We start from the raw sequence: 12,772 nt of genomic DNA on the forward strand, positions 1-12,772 counted from the left end.
ACCCTAAATTTAATTTGAGTCTCCTCAACTTTATTGAAGCTCAGCCTATCATTAGCTGCCACAAGCAAACAAATAAAACAAAATAGAACCTCTAATTAGAATAGGATAATATTAGAGATATTAAATTTTTTACTAAATAAATGATCAAATATTTCACATGATATGATTGAACCAAAGTCGTTAGCACAAAACATGTGATAATAATGATGTTTTGTTTTTAAAATAGAAAAATTACAAAGTCTTACCTTTTAAAATAATTACATATTCATGAAAAAAAAATTATGATTATAATTATTAAATTTGTAAAATTTATCATAAATCTATAAAAGCATCACTAATTCGTTATTTTCACCTTTAAAATATGAGTCAATTAATTAAATCATAACAAGAGTCCAAAGGTATGAGAGAGATATAACCATCCATCAACTTCACAACATTAAGATATGGACACAAGTCATTATTTACTCCATAGCCCTTAGAAAAAAATGATCGCGTATCTTTATCTGATACCCAGATGGAGGACACAATTAACAAGAATCGAAACCTACGTGCACAAGCCTTTTTTTTAACATTACTACATTAAGCTATTGAGAACATTATTGTAATGCAAGAAGAATTGACACGCCTTTTTTAACATTACATTAAGCTAAAGAGAACATTATTATAATGTAAGAAGAATTGACACGAAACTCTTAAGTTTTCTTTATTCGTAAATAAGTACATCTAAAAAACTTATTATTCTGCACATATATTATTACAACCATGCATATCACCTTTATAATAACACTACGCATTGATTAAAAAATATTTAAAAAAAATGTTTAAAATTTGAATAGTATGAATCTGATTTCATTCAATTCATAATATATTCAAATTCTAACACTTTTTTAAATATTTTTTTTAGGTGCGTAGCCGTTTGGAATTTGCTTAAACCCGAAGAGGTGCTGTAGCAAGAATGGCATCCAACTGGCCCTTGGTTCGATTGAGCCTTCGATCGTTGCCGTCTCCTGTGCCAAACCATATTTCTGGAATTGCTTGAGCCAAGTTGTTTACAGTCTCTAATGCATAATCGGCTTCTTTGATCTTCCCTGATTTTCCAACCTATACGACAACCAAACCAAAACATATGAGCACAAATATGATCAAGAGTGTAGTATTATCATGACTTGTGATGAAATTTGTATAAATAGAATTTTATGATTAAGGGGTTGTTTGGGGTGTCCTAAATATGTACATATTTTTACTTTTTATGAAATATGGATTGGGTATGGGGGTTGGGTTTGAAATGATGTGATAGAAAAGTGATGTGACTTAAATAAGATGATGTGACTTAAATAGGATAGTGACTTTTTGACTTTTTAAATTTTTTTGAGGATGCCAAACTTGACCTAAAAACGCATTACGTATAAAATATATATATATATATATATATATATATTTGAATTGAAAATGTCAAAACATAAGTGTATCACCAAAAGTTCTTTAAGGACTCATTGGGGAGTAAGTATTTTAATTAAAAAAATATCATAAGTTGTCACATCATTTTTTTTATTTTTTTATATATTTTTTTATAAAATATTATTAAAACAACTTGTTTTCAAACGAGACTTAAGTATAAAAATAAAAATAAAATAATGTCTTGAGTTCAAAAAAAGAAAAAAAAAAGAATAAGAGTTTGAGTAGATGGGATTCGTGCATATCATCTATTGACAACTCACATGTGTACATGTATAGTTTGTAGACTAATTTTTTAATTTTTGAAATGGTTTATTACTTTTCATATTATTAAAATTAGTTTATTTCAAATTTGAAATAAGGTGAATTTTTTCAAATTTTGCACAGGAATTCTCAATTTTAACTTTAATTTCTTTAGAGATATGACTTTCAGCAATGCAATATCTACCGAATTTGGTATCACCCCAATTGTTCGAATTTGTTTATGCTGATTGTTCAAATGATAGGATGACGACTGTTACAAATGAGAGTGAAGTCGATCCGATCGTTCGATTAACACATATTAAAGCGATTCGGCCGATAACAAATTTGGCACATAAATCATCTCACTGTAACTTATATTTTACTTCAATATAGGGTTTGTTTGGAGTGTCGTAAATAAGTGTACTTTTTATTTTTTTGAACTAAAAAGTTGAGAAAAAAAATATAGATGTTTGGGTTAACTTTTTGACTTTTTATGAAAAAATGTGTATTAAAAAATTGTATAAATTAGTTTATAGGAAAAAAATTAGGATTGAGAGTTGTGCAGCCGTCCTTTTTAACTTTTAGTAAATAGTGATAACTTTTTAAGTTTTTGAATAACTTTTTAACGTTTTGACTTTTTTTTAACTCGCCAAACTTAACCATAGTTTCAACTTATCTATCTTTATTCCTGACCTCCCCTGTCTATAATCTCCCAAACCTTTTCTATTCAAATAGAGTGGGGTCAAATACAATAAAATCTGATAATTGTACCATTTCATAGCGGTCTCATTAATTTGTAAAAAAAATTATCTATATAATATTTTTTAACTAAATGCCAAAAGTAGTCGTAGAGACATGAGTTTTAAATCAGTAGCTTAATATAAAATTTTACAAATAAAACATATTAACCTATTTTACCTTTTAATAAATTAAATTAGTTATAACTAATTTTTCAAACGAATGTAATTTTTATTTGATAAAAAAATATCTAATTAACGGGATAAGATAGTTGGAGAGTATTTAATAATTTTGCAAACAAATATGGTGCACTGGAAACAAATTATATTTATTTTTTGGTTGGTGTGTTTGGGCACTAAGGATCCTCTAGAAATTTTTTTTTCTAAATTTTTTTAAAATAGTATATTATATAGATGAGATTTAATGTTAAAAATTATTATAATTTGCCATTAAATCTCAACCATACAACACACCACTTCAAAAAAACTTAAAAAAAAAACAACCAACAGATCCTTGCTCGTGTTTGGGAAGCAAAGTTACGAGAACAGTTCGGAGACCCAAGGCTTTCCCAGCTGCAACATTCCGGACGCTATCATCAAGAAACAGCTGAAAAGGAACAAAACCATAACACGTCATTCAATCACAACCGTTGATCAAAGATCATCAACAACATAACAGTTATGGCAACAATTACAAAGAAACAGCATGTGCTTCGCGTCGTACCGTACGACAAGGATCGACCTCTGCGACGTCGATGGCGGTTTTAATGGCGTCCAATGAGGGTTTCAGAACTACGGGAAACTCATCAAGGCGAGTCGATTTCGAGAGGTTTGGATTCAGAGTCTCGAAGCATATGATCAGCTCGAAGCAGTCTCTGATTCCAAGTCGATCCAGTGCCTTCATCGCATGATTTCTATCCGAATTGGTAAAAACCTGTAAATGCAACATATAATCAATACACACACACACACACACACATATACATATATATATGAAAATCTATGTATAATGTATAGAACTTACGATTTTCCTTTGATTGATGCTGCGCAAAAGGTTTCGTAGTGGAGCGTCTGGTTTGATCGAATCGTACGGCAACCTTCCGTGCACGAAACTGTTTGAGAAACAGATTTTTAGTTGAATTGGTCAAAATTTTGGAAATCTGAAAACTTCATTGAATGAAGATCAAACGGTTCAAAGTTTGTGAAACTGCTTAATTCTGACCTGTGATAGTCGTCAGCGTCGATGTCATAGCCCAATGCCTGCAAAGAAAAAGCAAAATCAAACACAAATTAGTACTAGTTTGAAGAAATTAGCGAAATGAAGACTTTCAATTTAGTCAGTTAGCTTACTCGCAAACCGGCGAGAGTGCTTCCGTAAGTCTTGAAGAGCTCAACGCGGAGAGTCGAAGCTTGTGTCTCAGGGAATCCACATTTTTCGACGAGAAAATCTGCATATCACAATAGAAAGATTTCGAATTCCTGATTAAATATCTCATAGAGCTGATTTTTTTTTTTTTTTGAAATCAGAACTCAAACCTTCGATGTTTCGCTTGGTGGCTTGGCCAAGCCCCGCCTTGGAAGGATACAGAGTGTCATCCAAATCTGCGAGAAAAACGAGTCAGATGGACGATTAGAAGTTAACAAGAGTTATATATGCACTGTAATATCCATTATGTATTTGAATACAGAGAGAGAGAGAGAGAGAGAGAGAGAGGTACCGAAGAGGATGCAATCGAAGGGAGAAGTGGAGTCTCTGATTGATTTGCTGCAAGAATCCATGGATGAAGACGAAGAAGAAGAACTGCGAACTGAATTGAGAGAGAGAGAGAGAGAGAGAGAGAGAGAGATATAGAGGAGCTCAACGTAAAAGAGTTGGATATGAATGGAAATGGAGGGGGGCTTTGTAGGAGGGGGGAGGGAAGCCATTAATAGGGTGAGTGAGACAGGGAGATACGACGCGACGTGACGACGCGTAGAGCGAGATGAAGAGAAAGATAGATAGAGAGATGGTGGTTGGTGACTTATGAATCACGTGACTTGTCTAATATTTTTTTGGTTGTGACGAAAATGGCCCTCACTCGAATATAGACCTTCTATATATAAATTATATAAAATTTGTATACTAAATAATGTGACTGCTCAAGTGTGAATTTTTGGTTTTAATACAACACACTTATAGAATGGTAATATCATTCTTATAAAGTTCTTTATATTAATTTTATGTATAAGTAAATTTTTTCCACCTTGGATGGAATGTTTCCACTGTGAGAATTAAAATAATTATAATTCAGAAAGAAGAATACATCATGCCATGATGTTCAAACCTTAGAATCTTTATTCTTGAATGATCAAATCTTGAATATGTAAAAAGCCGAATCCGGATCCTCGGCCGCCCTACCCGGCAGCCCTACCCGGCAGTCCCCCAAAACGATGTCGTTTTGGGGTTTTTTTTTTTTTTTTTTTTTTTATTCTTTTCTTTTCTTTTTCTTCGTTTTTTCCGACGAGCCGCCATAACCAGAGGGGAGGGGAGAGGGAGAAGAGGGAGGGAGGAGGCTGCGAGCTTGCCATCGCAACTCGTCGCAGCAGCTGCACCGCCGTCGCCTTCGCCTCCGCCTCTGCCTCTACCGTCTCCTCCTCCTCCTCCTCCTCCTCCTCCCCCATTGGTTATGGCCCCCTCCAGTCCGGCCCTTCCCTTCCTCCTCCTCCTCCTCCTCCTCCCTCCTCCTTCCTCCCTCCCTCTTCCTCTCCTTCCTCCCTCTCTTCCTCTGCGTTTTTTTTTTTTTGAAAATATGCCCCCAAAACGACGTCGTTTTGGGGGCTACCGGGTAGGGCGGCCGAGAATCCGGACTCGTAAAAAGCCCACTCACAGAACACTTTTACAGAACCATATGGGAAAAGTGAAAGGGACAGAGTTTCAAGCCTATTCTATTTACAAAACAACGTCTGTGTTTGATGGCTATCACGGACATATATATAGATAGGCTTGGGCCCATATCCAAGTGTAACTCCTTATAACTTCCCACCATCAGGATAGTTGTAAAGTCTCATGAAACCACCATATGGGATAGTGAACAGACATGAGTTACCCATTAGTCATTAAACCAATTAATTAGTCATTAAACTAATTAAATATATATAATATAAATAAATAAATAAAACAAACATGTAGCATATGAGCCACTTTATGGATATTGTTACATTCTCCCACTTGGCACATATAACACATGTTGTTGACTGTCGGGTAACTAACAAACTGATGATGATCATAAAAATACCCAAACCTTAGATGTATAATACACGAATCATGGCAGTTATACTCTATCAATTAAGTATTTCCTTCCATGTATTACATTGTATCACACTCTCAACTCTATGTGGTGTCATTCTTTATAAATAGCTTTTAATAAGTTATTCTGGGTCCAATGATCCCTATGGATAAGTAGTCCCAATGGACTGCATAGCATCACAAATACTTTAGGTGCACAAAATGATGCTTTTCACTAATAATAATCAAAATGTCATGACAAAACAAAATAAAACAACAAGTAGAAAAATTATTGAGCTAACCAATCAGTCCCATGCCATCAACGTGTTTTGAAAACTCCTTTACAGAAAGACCTTTGGTCATGGGATCTGCAATCATCATATCGGTACTAATATGCTCAATGTTGACTTCTTGCTTCTTAACACGGTCTCGAATAGCAAGATACTTTATGTCAATATGCTTGCTTCAGCTACCACTTTTGTTGTTGTTAGAGAAGAAAACCGCAGCCGAATTATCACAGTAAACCTTTAATGGCCTAGAAATTGAATCCACAATTCGAAGCCCTTTGATAAAATTCCTTAACCAAATAGCCTGTGAGATTGCTTCAAAGTATGCTATAAACTCTCCTTCCATTGTTGACGATGCAATTATCATCTCTTTGGCACTCTTCCATGAAACAGCACCGCCTGCTAGCAGATAGACATATCCTAAAGTGGATTTTCTAGAATCTTGACAACCCGCAAAATCCGAGTCTGAATATCCAACCACCTCAAGACAGTTAACATGCTTGTAAGTAAGCATGTAGTCATTGGTTCCCTTTAAGTCTCATGATTTTCTTTGCAGCCTTCCAATGTTCCATTCCTGGATTACTTTGGTATCTTCCAAGCATCCCAACTGCAAATGCAATGTCAGGTTGTGTACAAACCAGAGCATGCATTAAACTGCCTACAACAGACGTATAGGAAATGCTAACCGTTTGTTCCTTTTTCCAAATCATTCTTCGGACATTGACTTAAATTGAATTTGTCACCCTTTAAAAGCGGCGCTGCATTAGGAGTGCAATCACTCATCTTGAATTTCTCCAAAACTCTTTCAATGTAGGCTTTATGAGATAGTCCTAATGTCCTTTTGGACCTATCTCTGTGAATCTCTATGCCAATGACATAAGAAGCTTCACTCATATCCTTTATTTCAAAATTTTGAGAAAAAAATTGTTTTGGTATCATGCAACAATCCCAAATCATTAGATGCAAGTAAAATGTCATCCACGTATAGAACTAGAAAAATGTACTTGCTCCCACTAACCTTAAGGTATATACAGTTGTCCACAACATTCTCCGTAAAACCATATGAAGTAATAACATTGTGGAACTTTAAATACCACTGTCAGGAAGCTTGTTTTAGTCCATATATGGATTTCTTGAGCTTGCAAACTAAGTGACTATCTTTATCAGAACAAAAACCTTCAGGTTGGTTCATGTATACTTCTTCCTCAAGATCCCCATTTAAAAATGATGTTTTCACATCCATTTGATGTAGCTCTAAATCAAAATGACCTACTAATGCCATGATAATTCGAAATGAATCCTTCTTAGAAATCGGAGAAAACGTATTATGATAATCGATGCCTTCTCTTTGAGTGAAACATTTAGCTTCGAGTCTAGCTTTATATCGTTCGACATTGCCATTTGAGTCTTTCTTGGTCTTATAGACCCATTTACAGCCAACCGCTTTAAATCCTTTAGGCTACTCGACAATTTCTCAAACTTGATTCTTAGCCACAGATTCCAACTCTTCCTTCATGGCATCATACCATAATTTAGAATCATCTCTATTCATGACATTGGAAAATAAAATAGGATCATCTTTAGGTCCGATGTCAAAATTAGACTCCATTGAGTATACAAAATAATCACCATAAATTGCTGACTTTTTAGCTCGTGAGAATCTTCTTAATTCTGTAGTCTCAATTGGGCTTGAGCTACAGCCTCTATGTTGACTTGTTCCTCTTGTGGTGGAAGTTCTTGAATTTGTTGATTTTCAAGGATATTAGGTTGATTATCCTGAAAGACAACCAATTCACCTATATTCACAGGTGTTGTGTTTGGATCTCGTGATTCCCTCCACTTTATCTTTCGAGGGTAACTCCCACTAGGGTCAACTTCTTCAATAAACTAAGCATTTCTGGCTTCAACAATTCTAAGTGAATTTGAAGGACAATAAAATCTGTAACCCTTGGAGTTTTTCGCATAGCCTATGAAAAAATCACTAACTGTTCTGGGGTCCAATTTCTTTAAATGTGGATTATACACCCTCACTTCAACTGGACAACCCCAAACGTGTAAGTGTCTTAAACTTGGCTTCCATCCTTTCCATAACTCAAACGGTGTTTTGGGAACAACCTTGGATGGAACCCTGTTTAAGATATAAACAGCGGTTTTCAAAACTTCACTCCATAAATTTATAGACACATTAAAATAACTAAGCATGCTTCTTACCATGTCCATAAGTGTTCGGTTCCTTCTTTCAGCAACACCATTTTGTTGTGGTGTGCGAGGCATTGAATATTGTGTAATAATGCCTTCTTCCTTAAGGAGCTTATCAAATGGACCTGGTAATTGTGCCAATTCTGTGTACCTCCCGTAATATTCTCCACCCCTGTCTGACCTCACAATTTTAATTTTCTTTTCTGTTTGTTTCTCTACCTCTGCTTTATAATCTTTAAAGGCATCAAATGTCTTGGCCTTATCAAACAAGAGGTAGAGATACATGTATCGTGTGAAGTCATCAATAAATGAGATAACATATCTCTGACCATTCAGACAAGGTGGAGTAAATGGTCCACAAATATCAGTGTGTATGATTCCAAGAATTTCCGCACTCCTTTTGGCAAGTTTACTGGTCTTGTTAGTCTGCTTTCCCTTTATGCAGTCCACACAAATACCAAAGTTGGTAAAATCAAGAATCAGGAGGACTTCATCATTAACCAACCTCTTTATTCTCTCAATGGAGGTATGTCTCAATCTCCTATGCCAAAGAATAGAGGAGGACTCATCAACAATATTACGCTTAATGCCAATATCACCATGCAAGATTAAAAGATTTTGTTCACAAACAGGATCCAGATTTAATTTGTACAAACCATTAATTAAAGTACCAAATTTTACAAAAATAGAGTCTTTAAACAAACTAAAATTTGCACCAACAAATTGAAATTCAAATCCAAACGGTACTAGTCTAGAAACAGAAATTAAGTTTTTTGAAAAGATAGAATGTAAAATGCGTTTTCAAGATCCAAAACAAAGCCATTTTTTAAAACAAGTCGGAAAGTTCCAATAGCTTCGACGTGCGAACGCATCCCATTGCCCGAATAGATGCCTTGTTCACTTCCCGTCGATTTCCTTAGGCTGAGAAAGCCTTGATTGGTATTAGCAATGTGAATTGTAGAACCTGAATCAATCCACCAATCATATTGATGAGAATTAACAAAATTAGATTCATAACACACAAGAGATATGGGATTACCTTTCTTCTCAAGCCATTTCTTATACTTGGGGCAGTCTATCTTTATGTGATCCTTTTTCTTGCAGAAGAAGCATGCGCCCTTATTGCCATGATTTTTAAACGGCACTTTACCAAGCTTATTCCATTTTTGATCACCTTTGCCCTTTTTCCATTGCCTTCCTTTATGTGTTGCTAAATGAGCACTTTTCACTTTTCCATGCTTTAATCTCTCCTCCTCTTGAACACACATGGTCAAAAGTTCATTGATAGACCATTTTTTCCTTCTGTGTGTTGTAAAAAATTTGGAATGCTCCATATTCCACAGGAAGAGAATTAAGTATGAAATTGACAAGGAATGACTCAGAAATCTCAATCTCTAAGGACTTAAAACGAGCTGCAATGTCCCTCATTTCCATAATGTGCTCATGCACACTCCTAGAATTGTTATGCTTTATTCCTGATAGTTTGTTCATTAGGGTACTTGCCAATGCTTTGTCAAAACTAACAAATTGCTCTTTAATAGCCCTCATGTAGTTCTTGACCTTATCAGATGGTGGGATTGAGCCCCTAATGCTCGGGCTAATATGTGACTTTATGAGCATTAGGCTTAAGTGATTGGATCGCTCCCACTTATCATAAGCACTCTTTTCTGTAGCGGAACTCTCGTCTGTGGGTTCAGGAGGTTCATCCACATGGAGTGCCAGATCGAGGTCCATGCACCCTAATGTTAGAAGGATTTTGTCTTTCCAGTCCGAAATATTATTATCGTTCAAGAATGGAATACGAGAAGACTCATTAGATAGTACAGAGGTAGAAATCGCTGCAATTATCAAGAACATTATTAATGCTTTGAAACAATAGCTATAGTCTGAATCAACCAATGTCAAATTCAGTAACAAATCTAAACCTTCCTGTGGGTAGAAGTCACTAAACTGTATTAGATTTGCTATTACTTTATAATAAGACTAATGGGTTCCGAAATATGTAAGGAAAAGAAAACTCATACCTGTGGGTTTAGAGTGTTCAATTCCTTTAATACCTAATCCATTATCTTATTCCAATTAAATTTCATAAATAATTACTTTCCTGTGGGACCAAGAAATTATTTATAAAATATAATTGCAATGTAAAAATTCCAAATTAATTTTTAACTTTATGTGATCAAAATACTGAGAATCACATCTTTATGTCTTAAGATGCTGTGGCTATTCTTAGAACAGAATAAAATTTTAAATATGGCATAATTTATTAATGTGAGCAAATCCTTATAGTCGCAGCAAATACATAATCTTTCAATGCACATAATGTATAATATATACAATCAGAGTAATATCACATGAAAAATCTCAAGACCAAATACATGTAATTCAACCTTATACTAGAATTTGCTTTAAAATTGGACCAAAATAAATTCCATAAGCCCAACACATAGTGTTAGGGGTGAGCAGCGGATATACCGATCCGCCAAAACCGACCGAACCAAACCGATCTGCCGTGTTTTGGACGGATGCGTGATGACGAGCGGACGGTTGCGGATTGATTTTCTCCAATCCGTCAATTTGGCGGACGGATGGCGGATTTGAGGTCCCTTTGGCCGCAACCGAACCGCCAAACCGCGAGCACCCTTAATAATTTATAAGATTTTATGTTTTCAATTTATTTAAATATTTTGTTTGTATTTTCAATTGAAAAACAGTTTAAATATTCAGTTGAAAAAAAGTTTTCAACTTGAATATATTTTTTGAATTGAAAAAAATAAACGTATTATTTATTTATATTTTTTGGTTTTTAAATCTAACTCTAAAAGTAATAAATAGAAAATATGATACATGCTGGTTGGTTTTTGTTTTCAAAAACATATATAAATGTAACAATACAGAGACATACAATCTCTACTACTGCTATGTTCATGGTTTTGGTGGTTTGAATTGTTTTACATATTGTAATATTTTATGTGGATAAGGCATGCTGTGATTGTAATATGTAGATGAGGCATGCAGTGATTTTGATATTCGAAAGTTTCAAACTTTCTTTCTTTGGATAAGGCATGCAGTAATTGTAATACTTTTTTAAGTCATTGACTGTAATACTTTTTTTTTTTTTTTTTTTGAGGAAGTGTACAAGTTGAACTATGTTGAAAATTTATAAAATTTCAAACCGCCAAACCGATTCGCATCCATCCGCCAAACCGCCAATCCGCTCAATCCACATCCACCGGATTGGCGGACGGATGCGGATTGATTTTCTCCAATCCGTCAATCTGGCGGACGGATGGCGGATTGGAGGTTCCATGGCCGCAACCGACCCGCGCCCACCCCTACATAGTGTATTCATACTCTTATTTCATATGAATTTTTAATGCATAAATAATTACTTTAATAGATGTAATAGAATATTACATTAGTTTAGATAACATGCCAATGAATCTCAAAAATTATAAAAACTAAAAGAACATGTTATAATTCACTGTATGAGATTCAATTGAATTTGCTTACTATTTAAACATGCAATGATAATAAACAAAATATCTTTAACAACATGTTAAAATTTCTTTATGAAAATTCTAGAAATAAATTCAAGTCTTTCATGCCTTTTTTTTTAAAATAAACCAAAGAAATCCAAATAAAAGTATGAGAATTTCTAGATTTTATACAAAATCAGATTAAATATTTGCTCTTTAAGGTGTGTCAAAAAAAATAGTTAATGACACACAACAAGTCTTCTAAATAAAATAGATTTAGAGTAGGAGAAAATCCTAAATAAATGTAAATACCACTAGCACAAATCACATGTATAGAATAGTGCAACAGTGCTTCCTTTTTCTTTACTAGTGATATTCAAAAGTTATGCAATACACATTACTCATTCTGATTCTACAATGATTCTGAATTGTTAAATTTTATGGTGTGAATTAATATACAAATATCACATGTATAGAATAGACTTGATTCGATTCACGAAATTGATAATAGTTTGATGTAAGAATTTGAAATAAAAACTAAACAACATAACAGAAGGTTGGCTCTGATATTAATTGTGAGAATTAAAATAATTATAATTCAAAAAGAAGAATACCTCTTGCCATGATGTTCAAACCTTTAAATCTTTATCCTTGAATGATCAAACCTTTAATGTGTAAAAAGCCAACTCACAAAACACTTTTACAGAATCATATGGGAAAAGTGAAAGGGACAGAGTTTCAAGCCTATTTTATTCACAAAACGTCTGTGTTTGATGGCTATCACAGACATATATATAACATCCCACCATCAGGGAAGTTGTAAAGTCGCATGAAACCACCCTATGGGATAGTGAATAGACATGAGTTACCCATTAGTCATTAAACCAATTAATTATATATAATAAATATGTATAATATAAATAAATAAATAAAACAAACATGTGGCATATGGGCCACTTTATGGATATTCTTATATCCACTTCTAAAACAAAACAAAAAAATAGTAATAGTAATAATAATAATGTTTGACATCCGAAAATATACATTTTAAAGGGTAAATTATAGTGCTGGTCTTTTAATTTGAGCAAAATGTCATTTTGATTATCA

General features: G+C 34.1%; 2 protein-coding genes across 4 annotated transcripts; both read right to left on the reverse strand.

Annotated features, from left to right (window-relative positions):
* Positions 1-678: 678 nt before the first annotated feature.
* LOC114307725 (Haloacid dehalogenase-like hydrolase (HAD) superfamily protein) lies at positions 679-4,497 on the reverse strand. Of its 3 annotated transcripts, none has more exons than XM_028253139.2 (8): positions 4,154-4,497; positions 3,972-4,037; positions 3,786-3,883; positions 3,658-3,695; positions 3,460-3,547; positions 3,160-3,369; positions 2,977-3,042; positions 679-1,101 (listed from the first exon to the last, which is right to left on the reverse strand). In XM_028253139.2, the coding sequence occupies exons 1-8, from the start codon at positions 4,359-4,361 to the stop codon at positions 928-930; spliced, it is 948 nt and encodes a 315-aa protein (XP_028108940.2). In that variant the 5' UTR covers positions 4,362-4,497; the 3' UTR covers positions 679-927. The 3 variants fall into 3 exon arrangements, with proteins under 3 accessions (XP_028108940.2, XP_028108941.2, XP_028108939.2); XM_028253140.2 differs by having other exon boundaries at positions 2,939-3,042; XM_028253138.2 differs by having other exon boundaries at positions 2,994-3,042; positions 4,154-4,426.
* Positions 4,498-9,464: 4,967 nt separating this feature from the next.
* On the reverse strand, positions 9,465-10,043 carry LOC145795629 (uncharacterized). Its single transcript, XM_082880469.1, has one exon. It carries the CDS (start codon positions 10,041-10,043, stop codon positions 9,465-9,467), a length of 579 nt encoding a protein of 192 aa, XP_082736595.1.
* Positions 10,044-12,772: the final 2,729 nt, after the last annotated feature.

This window comes from Camellia sinensis, chromosome 7 (genome assembly GCF_055761805.1).
Source record: "Camellia sinensis isolate YWXY chromosome 7, ASM5576180v1, whole genome shotgun sequence".
Classification (NCBI taxonomy): domain Eukaryota; kingdom Viridiplantae; phylum Streptophyta; class Magnoliopsida; order Ericales; family Theaceae; genus Camellia; species Camellia sinensis.

Excerpts from the sequence above, each read along its gene's own strand:
- LOC114307725 (XM_028253138.2), bottom strand. The coding sequence starts at position 4,361 with ATGGCTTCCCTCCCCCCTCCTACAAAGCCCCCCTCCATTTCCATTCAT. Across the intron at positions 4,038-4,153 it reads CTTCGATTGCATCCTCTTCG|ATTTGGATGACACTCTGTAT; the intron begins GTACCTCTCTCT and ends TTTTTCTCGCAG. Across the intron at positions 3,548-3,657 it reads GACGCTGACGACTATCACAG|TTTCGTGCACGGAAGGTTGC; the intron begins GTCAGAATTAAG and ends TTTCTCAAACAG.
- LOC145795629 (XM_082880469.1), bottom strand. The coding sequence starts at position 10,043 with ATGTTCTTGATAATTGCAGCGATTTCTACCTCTGTACTATCTAATGAG.